General features: G+C 42.7%; 1 protein-coding gene across 1 annotated transcript in view; it reads left to right on the top strand.

The window, feature by feature from the left end:
• The first annotated feature begins 651 nt into the window (after window positions 1–651).
• LOC115214352 (serine/threonine-protein kinase Nek8-like) overlaps window positions 652–17264 on the top strand; it is a 50354-nt gene continuing 33741 nt past the window's right edge. Inside the window, 4 exon segments of the mRNA XM_029783547.2 lie at window positions 652–815; window positions 5000–5205; window positions 10566–10621; window positions 13589–13765. Of these exon segments, the coding sequence (XP_029639407.1) occupies window positions 769–815; window positions 5000–5205; window positions 10566–10621; window positions 13589–13765 (486 nt within the window). The 5' untranslated portion in view covers window positions 652–768.

The raw sequence follows: 17264 nt of genomic DNA, 5'->3' as shown, positions 1-17264 counted from the left end.
CATGCCAGTGGCACGTATAAATCACCCACTACACTCTCAGAGTGGTTGGCATTTGGAAGGGCATCCAGCTGTAGAAACCTTGCCAGATCATATTGGAGGCTAGTGCAGCCTACTGGCTTGCCAACCCTTAGTCAAACCGTCCAACCCATGCCAGCATGGAAAACGGACGTTAAACAACGATGATGATGATGATGAAAAGTCTCTGTGTATATTTGAATGGCTAAATATGTCATCGACACTGTAAACGTTTTAGTTTCAACACACAACCAAATGCCACATCATTTGGCAGACAATTGCAAACCTGAAATTTCTGAGTATTGTATATTTTTGTTTTTGTTTTTTATGAATTTTTGCTGAAAATTTTTTTTTTTTTTTTAATCTTAGAAAGATTACATTAATATTCTCGTTATCTGCATTTATGAAAATATATCGTAACAAAATTTCATTAATGAATTCGCAATAAGGAGAAAGTTATAAGGAAACAATTTCGGAGGTGAGCAAGAAAAAAAGAAACAGATATGGAAATTAACAATTGTCGCAGATTGGCGCTAAATTGTCTTAAACTGGCGCTTAAACAATTGTTACACTTATAGGCTTCCGTAATTAACCTTCAAGGGGAAATAACTCCCAACTTTGTCTTCCGTGTCTCAAAAAACAAAACAAAAAACATTCTAAAGTTTTGTTAGTTTTATAATTGATGTTGCGTGTCCCCTGTTCATCCCTAAATCCTGCAGGCTTCTGAATTTGTAATCTTTACAATTATTCCATATGGAGAAATATGAGAAAATTAAAGTGGTCGGGCGTGGTGCCTACGGGTAGGTTATTTTTGTATATAAATTTTAATTAAGACGAAGTGCGTTCACGCAATTAAAAGCAGTTGAACGACTTAATTGTCCAAGAAGTGTTTTAAGACGGACAACAGCATGGTGGTGGTGGTGGTTTGGGTGGTGGTGTATGTTACGATGTCGTTTAACATGTGCGTGTGTAGTAGTAATAGTAGTAGTAGTAGCGGTTGAGTTCAAGTTATGTCCCAGGTCTCCATGTCAAACCTTCGTTCTACACTCAGAAAGTTCCTGTACAAATACGGGGACCTTCAGTTGCCCATCTGTTTCAGTCTCCTACATCACCGATGTTGTTCGAAGGAAAAGCAAGCACCAATACGGCTTAGTATCAAATAGTGTTGCTGTTTGAGTACCTACAAGTTGTTGGAACTGATACTATAAGACACCTGGTCATACATTGCCCTATATTGGTGCTTTATTTGTCGACCGGCGGGAAGAAAGGTAACGTTGCCGTTGACAGGATTTGAACTCAGGATGAGCACAGAGCCAGGATAAATACTGTGTTATTTTCTGTGCCATTCGTATCATTCCGCCAATTCACCAGTCAGAGTACAGTTCTTATTCTATCATTTCATACACACTCAGGAGGTATTACAAGTATATAAATCAATCCCTGTAATCCACTGTAATGACGTGTATTGGATGGAAGCACTCCGTCGGTTACGACGACGAAGGTTCCGGTTGATCCGATCAACGGAACAGCCTGCTCGTGAAATTAACGTGTAAGTGGCTGAGCACTCCACAGACACGTGTACCCTTAACGCAGTTCTCGGGGATATTCAGCGTGACACAGAGAGTGACAAGGCCGGCCCTTTGAAATACAGGTACAACAGAAACAGGAAGTAAGAGTGAGAGAAAGTTGTGGTGAAAGAGTACAGCAGGGATCACCACCATCCCTGCCGGAGCCTCGTGGAGCTTTAGGTATTTTCGCTCAATAAACACTCACAACGCCCGATCTGGGAATCGAAACCGCGATCCTACGACCGCGAGTCCGCTGCCCTAACCACTGGGCCATTGCGCCTCCTTGACGTGTATTGTGTCATTGTTCATTGATGTTTGAACGAAACTGTCTTTCTAGAGCTGCGACTAAAAATTATTTACGACACTCAAGAACAATAAACAGAAGCATTGTTTACTGTTTATTTGTGTCTTCTGTATTGATCTTCGGATTTAAAACTAAAGTGACAGTTAATACACACCAGGAGAGACATACGACTTGGGTCTACAACAAAATATAGCTGATGTCTATCTATCTGTGATTCACCCATCACAACTGGGAAAGTAATCGCTCTAAATTCACGATGGCAAAACCTGTACCTTCCATTTGCATGGCTGGTGAATGAAAAACGAGAATGGATCGTTATGGCAACTGCCTCAACACTCAGAATTTGCTGCCAAGAACTCATCTTTTATGTGACTCATTAGAAGGTTCTAGATGGTTTGTTGCTCATCGATTGGTTACCTGACCGATCCTGTGAAACGACAGGGATCTCATCGTGGTATCAGCACTCCTGTCCAACGATTCATTTTCAAATCCATGGCACTTTATTTTATTGATGCCCTTCCATCAGAAGACGGAGGGAAATTTTCCCTTTGTAAGATTCGAAATCAGAATGTAAAGTGTTGTAGCTTCTACAGAGGGTCAGTAACTGTATCTGTATTACTCAGACTATTTTTTCATACACCCTTTTCAAGCCTAGCCAGGCTCATGGGCCCAGTTTCCCGGTTTCTGTGGCGTACATGTTCCCCCCAGCTGGACGGGATGCTAGTCCATCGCAACGTTATTCAAGAAACAGGAAGAAAGAGTGAGAGAAAGTTGGGGTGAAAGAGTACAACAGGGGTCGCCACCACCCCCTGCCGGAGCCTCGTGGAGCTTTTAGGTGTTTTCGCTCAATAAACACTCACAATGCCCAGTCTGGGAATCAAAACCGCGATCCTCTGACCGCAAGTCCGCTGCCCTAACCACTGGGCCATTGCGCCTCCGCTCAGACTCTACTGATAATCATTTTAAATACATGTTGCACAAATCTTGTTAGCATCTCTTTGAGAATGCTGCAGCCAAAGCTGCTGTTTTTGAATCCAAAGAAACCTGAGGAGATGGTCACCAACGAACATGAATTCCATCAGTCAATTTGCTTCACTGATGGTACACGGCTCAAAAGAGATCTGTGACATTTAAGTACCTTGGTCTACGTCGCTGATAGTAAGGAAGATTTACTATCTTGAACCTTAATCAACCTGACATGAATGCAAATGGCCTGAACTACCCAATCTCTTGGTCCTGCTACTCAACCCACGCCATCACCATCGCCACTTTAAGTTAGTTGAGAAACATAGAAAGAAACACTTCCTGACACAAAAGAAACAGGCCTGGAGGGACCATGAAATATTTGGCAATCAAATACTTCAGACTCAACATGGCTGGGCTTCTTTAGAGAATGTGAATGGTTAGACTATTTGGCTCTCAACAGTAAAGTCATGAGTGCAATTCTCAGCATTGCATTATGTCCTTTAGCAAGACACTTTATTTCACCTTGTTCCACTTCACTCACCTGGCAAAAATGAGTTGCACCTTTATTTCAAACTGGGTGGCAGGTAATCATCATCATCATCGTTTAACGTCCATTTTCCATGCTAGCATGGGTTGGATATTTGACTGAGGACTGGCAAACCAGATGGCTGCACCAGGCTCCAATCTTGATCTGCCAGAGTTTCTACAGCTGGATGCCCTTCCTAACGCCAACCACTCCGTGAGTGTAGTGGGTGCTTTTACGTGCCACCAGCACAAAGGCCAGTCAGGCGGTTCTGGCAACAGCCATGCTCAAATGGTGTTTTTTACGTGCCACCTGCACAGGAGCCAGTCCAGCAGCACTGGCAATGACCTTGCTCGAATGTTTTTCACGTGCCAGTAAGGCGACACTGGTAACAATCATGCTCAAATGGTGCTTTTTACGTGCCACCAGCACGGAAGCCAGTTTGCTGCTCTGGCAACGATTATGCTTGGATGGTGCTCTTAGTGCTCCACTAGCACAGATGCCAGTCATCAAATTTGATTTCGATTTCTGTTTCACTTGCCTCAACAGGTCTTTGCAAGCAGAGTTTAGTGTACAATGATCACACAGATATCATCATCATCATCATTTAACATCTGTTTTCCATGCTAGCATGGGTTGGACGGTTCCACTGGGGTCTGGAAGCCATGGAGGCTGCACCAGGCTCTAGTCTGATTTGGCAGTTTCTACAGCTGGATGCCCTTCCTAACGCCAACCACTCCATGAGTGTAGTGGGTGTTTTTTACATGCCACTGGCACAAGGGCCAGAGCAGGCTGGCAAACGGCCACGATCGGTTGGTGCTTTTACATGTCACCGACACGGACACCAGTCAGGCGGCGCTGGCATCTGCCACGTTCGGACTGTTCTTTTTACATGTCACCAGCACGGGTGTCTTAATTACAATTTCCATTTGAATTTTTATTTTGATATTGATGTACTTGACTCAGTAGGTCTCCTCAAGAACAGTGGGTCACTCTATGATCCAAGGTTAGCACAGCAGGCCGTCCTGTGAGCCATGAACTCACTTCATTTGTTGGTTCTTCGCAGTCACAGCATATCTCCAGAGGTCTCTGTCTTTCGTTATAGCCTGTGTGAGACTCAAAGTATGAAGGTCATGCTTAACCACCTCGTCCCATGTCTTCCTGGGTCTACCTCTACCCCGGATTCCTTCAACAGTTTGGGAGTGGCACTTCTTCACACATCTCTCCTCATCCATCTGTAGTACATAACCATACCAACGTAATCATCTCTCCTGCATGCTGCATCCAATGCTTCTTATGCCCAACATTTCTCTCAGGACGCTTACACTCAAAGTACATATATATATATATATATATATATTTAACATCTATGTTCCAGACAGGCATGGGTTGGACTGCAGTTTTATTTGGTAGTGGTAGTGGCGATGGTGGTGGCGATGGTGGTGGCGGTGCTGCTGCTAGTTCTGGGTGAACGGGGTGATGGTGGTGGTGGTGATGATGATGATGATAATGATGATGTATACAAAAACATACTTTTCCTTGTTTTTATTTAATTTTTCCCAAAATTGTTATTTTCTTGTTAAAAGTGGATATTTATGAAAATTCGATCCTAATTAATTCCAGAACTGTTTATCTTTGCCGCCGCTTGAGTGACAAGAAATTATTAATCATTAAACAAATCCCTGTGGAACAGATGACTAAAGATGAAAGACAGACAGCTTTGAATGAGGTGAAAGTTCTGTCGATGCTAAACAACCCTTTCATCATCAAATATTACGAGAACTTTCTAGAAGACAAAGCTTTAATGATTGTCATGGAATACGCACAAGGTTTGTATATTTTAGATCCCTTCCATTGTCACTGATGTGAGTATTTGGTCGACAAGTCTGATTCCCAACCGCAGGGTCCTGGGCTCAATCTCAATGCATGACACTTTGGGAAAGTCTCTTCTGCTATAGTCGCAGGCTAACCAACGTTTTGGGAGTGGATTTGTTAAAAGGAAACTGAAAGAAGCTTGTTGTGTGTGCATGTCTATATATATATATATATATATATATATATATATATATATATATATATATATATATATAAACTTACTGGAGAGAAGAAAAGAAAAGAAACGAATATATATAGTAATATAAATAATATATATATATATATACATATGCAAAATGCTACTAAACGTTTTTCCACCTTGAGATATATATGTGTATATATGGTGGGAAACAGTGAATGTGTGTGTTGTATCTTGACATTCCTTGATAGTCCTAAGTGAGTGTCACTGGCAGACAAGCAGTGTCATTCATTTTCAACATTGTGCAAAAACATGTCTGGCCATGGGGAAATGTCACCCTGCTTGAAGACGGATGAAGGTTGGTAGCAAAAAAGGGTTTCTGGCTGTAGAAAACCTGAAGCAATAAACATTCTCTGATCTACACGAGAATGAAAAAGGGACATTAAAACTATGATGTTGAAGATAATATTTTGTATGAGCAGTGCCACCTCGACTGGCTTCCGTGCAGGTGGCACGTAAAATGCACCAATCCAACCGTGGCCTATGCCAGCCTCGCTTGGCCCCAGTGCAGGTGGCACGTAAAAAGCACCCACTACACTCACGGAGTGGTTGGCGTTAGGAAGGGCATCCAGCTGTAGAAACATTGCCAGATAAGACTGGAGCCTAGTGCAGCCTTCTGGCTTCCCAGATCCCTGGTCGAACCGTCCAACCCATGCTAGCATGGAAAGCGGACGTTAAACGATGATGATGATGATGATGATGATGAATATTGCTGTTTATTACAGTTTCCCAATTGGTTCGTCCCTGGTCTTCTGTATGTGTTAAAGCAAAAATCATCAAGGGGTCCCTGTGCAACTTGGGGAGACTAAGCAAAATAGGATGCTTCTGTTGGAATGTGCTAATTTAATGGTTTCCTCACCAGTGTGTCTATCTGTTGCTGAAATACATTGGCCAAAGACAGACACACACACACACGTAGACACATCATCATAATCTAATGTCTGTTTCCAGTGCTGGCATGGGTTTGACTGTTTGACAGGAACTGGTGGGCCACATGACTGACCCAAGCTTTAATGTCTTCTTTTGACATGGTCCTTAAGGCTTGATTCTCTTCCTTATGCCAACCACTTTACAGAATGTTCTGGGTGCTTGGACAGTTTCATTATCATCATCATCGTTTAATGTCTGCTTTCCATGCTGGCATGGGTTGGACGGTTTGACTGGGGGCTGGCAAACCAGGAGGCTGCACCAGGCTCCAATCTGATCTGGCAAGGTTTCTACAGCTGGATGCCCTTCCTAACACCAGCCACTCCGAGAGTGTAGTGAGTGCTTTTTACGTGTCACTGGCACAGGAGCCAGTGGGTGCTTTTTACGTGCCACTGGCATGGGAGCCAGTCACCAGATTTCACTTCTAAAGCATTAGTCACCAGATGGGTCTATGGTAGCAGACGTGACCCATGACACTGTGCATAGAATCAAACCCAGTTCCAAGCTGTTACAAAGTTGAACACACAACCATGTCTATCTACATCCACTTTTGAAGGGAACCTGTAAAAGAAATCAGATTGACGCTTTCAAATGTTGAAATCATTAAAAATCTGGTTAATTAATCATGAGGTTTATGCTCTTCTTGGCCCATTCACTGATAATGGGCAGATAAGTGAAGTACGAAACACAAGTGTCCTTTCCCCCCAGAACAGCTCAATTCAGTTTTAAAAGATAAAAAACTTGTAACATGAGATTAGAAGCCCAAAACATGCAACGACTATCTACTTTACCATTGCACCTTTCCCACTTTTAGATAACAAACCAATAACTGTAATCTCAGCTTTTTATCGTGCTTCTCAGAAATTTCCCAACTCACCCTTAGTGACCCGAATGTATGACATTGTGATAAGGTGGCGAACTGGCAGAATTGTTGCTGCACCAGAAAAAAAGGACCTAACAGCATTTCTTTCTAGTTCAAATGTTGCCAGAGTCCATCCACTTTGACTTTCCTCCTTCCAGGATCGATAATATACTTACCTTTTGAACATAGTGGTTGATGTAATCAACTTGACATCTACCCTCGAAATTGCTGGCCTTGTGCTAAAATTTGAAACCAATTTATGACATTGTGAAGCAAGGTGTGTAGAGCCGGGTAAGGGGTGGGGGTCGGGAGTACATCTATCTCTTCCTACTACATTAGCTTGGACATTGGTCATAAGTGTTAAAGTCCCTGACAAAATACATTCATCATCATCATCATCATCATCGTTTAACGTCCGCTTTCCATGCTAGCACGGGTTGGACGGTTCAACCGGGGATCTGGGAAGCCAGAAGGCTGCACCAGGCTCCAGTCTTATCTGGCAATGTTTCTACAGCTGGATGCCCTTCCTAATGCCAACCACTCCGTGAGTGTAGTGGGTGCTTTTTACGTGCCACCTGCACAGGTGCCAGGCAAGGCTGGCAACGGCCATGGTCGGATTGGTGCATTTTACGTGACGGAAGCCAGTCGAGGCGGCACTGGCATCGGCCACGATTCAGATGGTGCTTTTTACGTGCCACCGGCACGGAAGCCAGTCGAGCCACGATTCGGATAGTGCTTTTTACGTACCACCAGTCCAGGGGTCCTGGCAACTGCCGGATGCCAGTCATAGGATTGGTTCAATTTCGATTCCGAGTAAATGAAGATTGATGGAAAGTAATCACCAGTCTGAAATAAGGGGTTTGGCATACTAGTGAGGGCCCTCATCATATATATCTATGCTTCGGTGTACAGACCTGGGAAATGTTTTTTAAAGGAGGACTAGCAGCTGTCCAGGTACGTAAGTGCCCCACCTCCATTATTATCTATTTCTTTACTACCCACAAGGGGCTACACAGAGAGACAGACAAACGGATTAAGTCTATTATATCGACTCTAGTGCGTAACTGGTACTTAATTTATCGACCCCGAAAGGATGAAAGGCAAAGTCGACCTCGGCGGAATTTGAACTCAGAACGTAGCGGCAGCCGAAATACCGCTAAGCATTTCGCCAGACGGACCCCCCTGGCACCTGTGCAGGTGGCACGTAAAAAGCACCCACTACACTCGCGGAGTGGTTGGCGTTAGGAAGGGCATCCAGCTGTAGAAACTCTGCTAGATCAGACTGGAGCCTGGTGCAGCCTTCTGGCTTCCCAGATCCCCGGTCGAACCATCCAACCTGTGCTAGCGCGGAAAACGGACGTTAAACGATGATGATGATGATGTGCTAACGATTCTGCCAGCTCGCCGCCTTAAAACAATACATATATATACCTCCATTATTACCATCACCACCATCACCACACTGCTGACATTGTCAAAGACATGGACCGGTGGAGTCACAGACATTACTGTCAGAACACAAACAGCCTGATAGTACCTGACACTCAAAGACTTGCACCAATTCACCAAACCTGGATTTGTACTTTTTTTGTTTTATCAACCCTAAAAAGACAGTAAATGTGCATGGCCCAGTGGTTAGGGTGTTGCTCTCGTGGTGAGAAAATCATGGTTTCAATTCCTGGACCAGGTGATGCATTGTGTTCTTGAGCAAAGCACTTCATTTCACGTTGCCTCAGTTCACTCAGCTGTAAAGGAGTGACCCTGCAACAGCCTGGCATCCTGTTTGGGAAGAGTATTGTGATCTCAGTCATTTACGGGGCCTAGAAACTGGGTAACTGGCCCCTATGAGTCCTAGGACTGGAGACAATATCGAACAATGTATGGTTAAGTTGGCCTCTCTGGGAATTGAACTCAGAGTACAGAGATTGACAAAGCAATTACCACAAGGTATTCTATCCAATGTTCTAAGGTCTCTGCAAATTGGCCACTTATGATCAACTTAAACCCTTGAAAGAATGGCTCCAGCATGGTCGCAAATCATTGATTGAAACTAATAAAAGAATAAAAGAAAACCATTTTACATTTCTTTATTAAAAATATGTTTGGGTAGGTCATTAACCAACGAAGACACACACACTGGTTCTGTTGTTAATCATCTCATTAAGTAATTTAACAGTTAACTAATTGATTATCTGATCGTCCAACCCATGCTTTGTCCAACCCATGATCGTCCAGCCCATGCTAGCATGGAAAGTGGACGTTAAACGATGATGAAATATTTCATCACTTAATCTCTTTGTCAGATTCTTTTTACTGCCATTCATCACTTCAGTAGCAGCCCCTCGTCATTGATGAACCACTGTCTTCAGTGATGTACTGTTGTCAATGACAGACCATTGTCATTGACGGATTCTTGTCTGATCAAGGTTTGCCACCAGTTGCAAACTAGTGACGGTCTTCTTTACCCACATAAGTTTTTAGAATATGTGTATCTGTGTGTCACATGATCACTGCTCATGTGAGTAAATTTCGTATGTGTCTATGCATGTTTCATTTGCATTTGTTTGTGTGTGTGTGTACATGTTACATAGCCAGTGTCCATGTCTACCTACGTGTGTGCATAGGACAGCATTTGGTATGAGACCATTGTATATGAGGAGATATATGTATATGTTGATCTAGTTATGGCTGATATGAAATATCTAGTTAGCATGTAGAAGATTATAGAGGAGTTAAGGGTTATCCTTAAGGCCCATTGTCACAAAAGATATCCAGCTGTAAGAACAAATACTCTTATAAAATGTACTCTTATAATCTTTATATATAAAAGAGAGGTTGTGTGTCTGTCTCCTACGATTTAGATTCCTAACTACTCCCACATTTTGCGGTGCAGTTTAACCAAAACTGGGTATCTTATAGTCGTGATTCATATCGAGCCCTTCTGGGTATTAGCGCGCATCTATGATGAGTCTACGGTTTTAAAAATAATTTACCATCATTTTTTTCCATTTTAATGCATTTTTTTTGCTATTATATAAGGGAAGTAACTCTCTAAAAATGTCTACAATGAGTCAACGATTTAAAAAAAAATTTACCATCATTTGTTTTCCATTTTTAATGCATTTTTTTGCTATTTTTTGGCTATAACTCTCTAAAAATGCTTATATAGTTATTTCCCTTACAAACCCGAGCAACGCCGGGCAATACTGCTAGTACTCTTATAAAATATACATCACATGCTGACATTGAAAGGTGAATGTATAAAATAGTATGGGAGAATAAAGAAAGAGACTGTTTTACTGATTTGTTTCTTTGTTCTTTTAAAGGTGGGACATTGTTTGAATTATTACAGAGCCGTAATGGACAACTTTTGGATGAAGAGGTCAGTATTTCTGCTTTTAACTTTTCCTTGTAATTTATAAAAGTGTTTGTCTTCTCATATTAACATGGACTGCATGAATCTGATGGTATCTCTGCCTATCTAATAGAACAGTGTGTGAAGGCATATGGCCTTGTTGTTGAGTGTTGGGTTTGTTATCACATGGACATGAGTTCCGTTCCTTGACCAGGCATTCCATTGTGTCCTTGAGCAAGGTACTTCATTTCCATTACTTCAGTTTGCCCAGCTACTGGAGCACCCCTCTGTCTCTCAGACTATCAGCACTTTGATGTCCCACTGGGTCAGCAATATCGAAGGGCTGAGAAGGTGCCCACATCTACTTGCAACTACATAAACATCTCGAATCAGCTCAAACATCATCATCATCATCGTTTAACGTCCGTTCTCCATGCTAGCACAGGTTGGATGGTTTGACCGGGATCTGGGAAGCCAGAAGGCTGCACCAGGCTCCAGTCTGATCTGGCAGTGTTTCTACAGCTGGATGCCCTTTCTAATGCCAACCACTCTGTGAGTGTAGTGGGTGCTTTTTACGTGCCACCAGCACAGGTGCCAAGCGAGGCTGGCAACGGCCACGATCGGAACGGCGCTTTTTATGTGCCACTGGTATGGAAGCCAGTCAAGGCAGCGCTGGCATCGGCCACGTTCGGATGGTGCTTTTTACGTGCCACCGGCACGGAAGCCAGTCTAGGTGGCGCTGGCATCGACCATGTTTGGATGGTGCTTTTTACGTGCCACCAGCACAGGTGCCAGGCGGCGCTGGCATCGGCCACGTTCGGATGGTGCTTTTTACGTGCCACCGGCACAGGTTCCACAACTGCAGTTTCCATTGATCTTTGATGTTGGTGTCCTTGACTCAATGGATCTCCTCAAGCACAGCAGGTCAAAACGGTGTTTCTTTGCTTGCCACCTGCACAGGAATCTGCCAGTCTTCATTATCAACGACGTCAATGATTGCTTGATTCATTGTCTGACAGAACACACACACTCTCCCTCTCTCTCTCCTCTCTCTCTCTCTCTCTCTCTCTCTCTGCGCTGGTGGCACATAAAAAGCACCCAATACACTCTGTAAAGTGGTTGGTCTTAGGAACGGCATCCAGTTGTAGGAGCCATGCCAAACCAGACAGTTGGAATCTGGACAGCTCCCCGGCTGGCTAGCTCCATGTCAAACCATCCAACCAATGCCAGCAAGAAAAATGGACATTAAACAACAACAACAATGATGATGATGATGATCTGGTAGAACAATATACTTGACTGTTTTGGTAGAACAGAAGCTTTGAGCTCTTGTTGCTGAGATTCCCTAACTTTCCCCTGTTCCAGTTATTATCGCCCGCCCCCTGCCACACGCACACACACACACACACGCATGCAGCCCCTTAGTATTAACTGGATACATTTAGTGGTGGTCACTGCTAATTGAACTTCTTGTATTGCTCACACACCAGGCGAAACGCTTAGCGGTATTACGTCTATATTTATGTTCATCATCCTCATCATCGTTTAACGTCCATTTTCCCAGCTAGCATGGGTTGGACGGTTTGACTGGGATCTGGGAAGCCAGGGGCTGCACCAGGCTCCAGTCTGATCTGACAGAGTTTCTACAGCTGGATGTCCTTCCTAACGCCAACCACTCCGTGAGTGTAGTGGGTGCTTTTTACGTGCCACCTGCACAGGTGCCAGGGGGGTCCGGCATGTTCTGAGTTCAAATTCTACCATGGTCAACTTTTCCTTTCATCCTTTCAGGGTTGATAAATTAAGTACCAGTTGTGTACTGGGGTCAATCTAATTGACTGGTCCCCTTGCCAAAAATTTCAGGCCTTGTGCCTAGACTAGAAAAGACACCATCCCACTGAAGAGTGTCTCGGGCTGTCAGAGCTTCTTGAGCAAGGAAGCTTTTCCCAAATTATGCTTACGCTAGATTTGAACTCAGCACTACAAGACCACCAAAGAGAGACATTCTACATGGCTGCTTGACTCGCTAGAAATGGCAGTCAGATCTCCTTCAAACCACACTTTCCCATTTTAAGAAAGGATAATGTAGTCCTAGTTCCCCAAAGGAAGATGAGATGGTCAGTGGTAAAATGATCACAAGACTGACCTGAGGTTAAACAACAACCTTTGAAATGGTTGCCCCCCCCCATCCCCATCCCTTGCTGTGATAAACAACACTACCTCATGGTACCTATTGACAAGTAGAGGGACTAGAGCAGCTTTGTTTCATTGTATTCAACATAAATACTGTGTTATAACAAGAGACAGACAACTGATTCTTCAGTTAATTAGTGGGCATGCTTCATTAACCTTAGTTATCTCATTAACTAAGGTCATCTCCACTACAGGAAGTCACCAATGATGACCTTCATGTCACAGTGAGAACCAGTTTATTCTCTGACCAGAAAACCAAATTTATGTAAATTGTACCCACTCACCCTGAATAAACTTCTGTATCATCATCTTCATAATCATCATCATCATAATCATTATCAACATTATCATAATCATCATCACTAATTGTATTTTCAGCTTCCTCTAACTTGAGGGTGTGCCCTGACACATCTTCTCCACCATCCTCTGTCCTTTCCAACTCGGATAACCATGTATGACCCCTACAGCAAGCCACCTGTCCCCGTCCCTCCATCACTTTCTAACCTCTCATCACCCCCAACACAAAGCCACCACCCTCAAGACTGTCCCACCCCCCACCCCTTCTCCAACTGGGTGGAGTCTTGTCTTGTAAGTTACGTGGTAAACTCACTGGTGCCAGATAAAGGCACCCAGTCCACTCTGGAAGGTGGTTGGCATTAGGAAGGACACCCAACTGTAGAAACCATGTCAAAGCCTCTGGGTTGCCGGCCCCTCTCAATCCATCGAACCCCTGGAAGACAAGCGTGAAATCATGATGGCAAAATGTCTGTAGATCTATTTCTCTTTTATTTTTCATTCCCACAGGTCATCCTGCATTACTTTGCTCAGATGCTGTTGTCTCTTCAACATGTTGACTCCAAACAAATTCTTCACCGAGACCTCAAGACACAGAACATACTCCTAGACAAAAAGAAGCAGATTGTCAAAATCGGAGACTTTGGCATTTCCAAAGTTCTTAGCAGCAAAAGTAAAGCTTATACGGTAAGACTAGTCGCATGGAAGGAAACGGAATGAAAGCATTGGGGACGAGAGAACGAAAATGACAATAAAGGACCGTTTGTATGTGTGGTGGCGGATTTATGGCTGAATGAAGATTAGAGGTGAGATAGAATCGGAGAGGAGTTTAAAATGAGGAAATTTGAAAAATTATAGATGAAAATTTTTTCTCAGAGTTGTAGCAAAACTCGTAAATGTGGTAATGTGGAATAAAATTTAGCAAACAGTGTTGTGTTAGAAATAGTGAGCACTAGAAAATTACTATTTGTAAATCTCACAACAAGAGATATTCAGCAACAGTTCTATGGAGTAAAGATTGTTTGCCAACATAACATGGCAGTCCTGGTTTAGGACGAATGTTGCTGTAATTTAGCCCCAGGAGACATCGTCTCCAGATGGCTATACGACACGATTTGTGTCCTAGATTTCCTTGTTCGAAAATATGACAGATTGTGTCGTATAGCCAGCTGGATACGATGTCTCCTGGGGCTAAATTACAGCAACATTCGTCCTAAACCAGGACTGCCATGTTATGTTGGCAAACAATCTTTACTCCATAGTGAACACTGTTCTATTAAATACCATGAACAGTGTGGTATTAACTATACTAAACAGTTTAGTAATGTATTAAATCTAGTGAACAATATTGTGTTAAATACATTGAACAGTATTGTATTAAATCTAGTGAACAACACTTTATTAACTGTAGTGAACAGGTTGTGTTAAATATAATGAACGCTGAGGTAGTGAGGTTTATTAAAGAGAAGCAATGCAAGAAAGAATATTGGTTTTATTAGATTTTTATTGTCTTTGAAAGCTTAATTGTCCAAACTTTCTGCTTTGAAAATTCAAAAAAGATTGTTCCTGTCTTCAGAATATTCTTGTGGAATTTACATCATAAAAGACCAAATTGTAATAAATGGAATCAGATATTGGTCAAATTCGATTTATCATTTAGAATTGAAAGACTCACCTTAACAATATAACCTGACCTGTTGAAAATAGCAGCCAAATCTCCCTCAAATCAAACTCTACTGTCTAAGCTGAAAGACAACCTCCTTTGATATTGTGATGCTTCAAACATTATGCCTGAATAAAAGATGGGATGGTCAAGGTCGGATTATCTTTTATCATATCTGCTCCATGAGGGCTGACCTGAAGGCTCTAGAACAACTACTTCTACTGCTTTTACTACTACTACTACTACTACAACATTACCTCCAGAAAAGTATTATTAACTATTAAATGAAGAATCACAAAGGTTAAGACAAGAAATAGGAAGTTGTGATGGTCATGCCAGCTTCTAAGCGAAGGTTTGTGCCAAAGAGGTTGGAGTGAAAGGTTTTGTGGGAAATCTGCTTGTGATGTTACGAAACAACTCTCTTGAAAGAACAACAAGATTAAAGCCCTAAAGGAAATATCAGAGAGAGCAGAGAATTGCTCCAGCTGGGTCTAGTTGAGGCAGAATCAAAACAACCTTGATGCCTTTTGAAGGCAATGTTTTTATATTTCGGTACTGAAGGAGTCGTTGTCATAGCGTTGACGTTTCACTGCTACCATGACAACCAACGTTGTTTCTTTGGAAACGGAGTCAACAGGGAGCAGTTCCGACTGGATGAAACCTCCAAACAGTTTAAATGCACTGGTCTCCAATATCCCAAGTGGCTAAAAAGGAATCAACAGAAGTGCACCCCCCAAGAGTCGTGGCCTGGACCCCTTAGAATGTAAGAAATTAAGGGGCAAACACCTGCCCGAGCAGGGCTTCTTCTCTGAAGACCTTCTGCTGTTCAGAAACTCGTGAGAGTTTCTTACACAAGTTGGAAATTTCAGTTACAAACATTCGTGAGTTATCTCCCTTGTAACTTTCCACACGCGTCTTGCCACTTGATTTTGGAGTCTTTCAGAATAGACGGAGTGGGGTAGCCGAATACTGGGCCTTCAGTATTCGGTGGTCGGATACATACACATGAACTATATATATATATATATGTATATCCTGAGGATAAAGGAGGCAGTTAGTATTTTAGATAATTCTTTATTATGTAATTTATTATTATTATTAGTATTTATGTTTGTTTAAAAAAACTCTTCAAAATAAGAATTAAAATCAAAATGATTAAAAACTGACCGCTTCTTTGTTCTGGTATATTCTCTCTTTTACTCTTTTACTTGTTTCAGTCATTTGACTGCGGCCATGCTGGAGCACCGCCTTTAGTCGAGCAAATCAACCCCGGTACTTATTCTTTGTAAGCCCAGTACTTATTCTATCAGTCTCTTTTGCCGAACCGCTAAGTAACAGGGACGTAAAGACACCAGCAACGGTTGTCAAGCAATGCTAGGGGGACAAACACAAATACACACACGCATATATATATATATATATACGACAGGCTTCTTTCAGTTTCCGTCTACCAAATCCACTCACAAGGCATTGGTCGGCCCGAGGCTATAGCTGAAGACACTTGTCCAAGATGGGACTGAACCTGGAACCATGTGGTTGGTTAGCAAGCTACTTACCACACAGCCACTCCTGTGCCTATGTGACATTTTTGTTTTTTTGCTTGTTCTTATATGAATGTTTTTTGCTTTGCTTGGGTGTGGGGGAAGGGAGGAATAGCAAAGGTGGGGGTGAAAATAGACAGAGAGAGTGAGAGAGGTTTCATTCAATTATATCTTTTTATCTTTTGCTTGTTTCCGTCATTTGACTGTGGCCATGCTGGGGCAGTGCCCTGGGGAATTTTAGTCAAACGAATCAATCCCAGTGCTCTTTATTGTTTTTAAGCCTGCCACTTATTTAATTGGTCTCTTTTGATGAGCTGCTAAGTTGCAGGGATGTAAAAAAACCAACACCGGTTGTCAAGCTGTGGTGAGAAACAATTACAGACACAAGGGCACTCACACACACACATATACATATACGACGGGCTTCTTTCAGTTTCCATCTACCAAATCCACTCACAACGCTTTGGTCAAGCTGAGGCTGTTGTAGAAGACACTTGCCCAAGATGCCATGGGGTGAGACTGAACTCAGAACCCTGTGGCTGGGAAGCAAACTTCTTACCACACAGCCACGCCTGTGCCTCTGTGTGTGTGTGTGTGTGTGTTAATATCTCCTTGTCTTGGCCTCATGTAATTGTTGTAAATGAGCGTCCCTGTCATACAGGCTGTGGCCTTCGTTTCCAATCGTCCGTGAAAATATTCCTAGCCACGGGGAAATATGACCTTACTCTGAAAGAGGTGAGGGTTGGCAACAGGAAGCAGAAGGGCATGTGGTCATAGAATGAATCTCCCTCTGACCTATACAAGCATGGAAAAGTGGACATTAAAATGATGATGATGATGTGTTCGAGAAAAGACAACATCATTATCTAAATGGCTTATGGTAGTTTGGTAAGGAAGGGAAACAACTGAGACATGTTTCAGCTGTATTAAACCTCATAAGTGAAGTGCATCTTTCACTGTTCTTGCTAAAGTATAAATCTAT

Source organism: Octopus sinensis, linkage group LG7 (genome assembly GCF_006345805.1).
Source record: "Octopus sinensis linkage group LG7, ASM634580v1, whole genome shotgun sequence".
Lineage (NCBI taxonomy): Eukaryota > Metazoa > Mollusca > Cephalopoda > Octopoda > Octopodidae > Octopus > Octopus sinensis.
The sequence above is the reverse complement of the archived record's forward strand: the minus strand, read 5'-3'. Positions and strand labels throughout refer to the sequence as shown.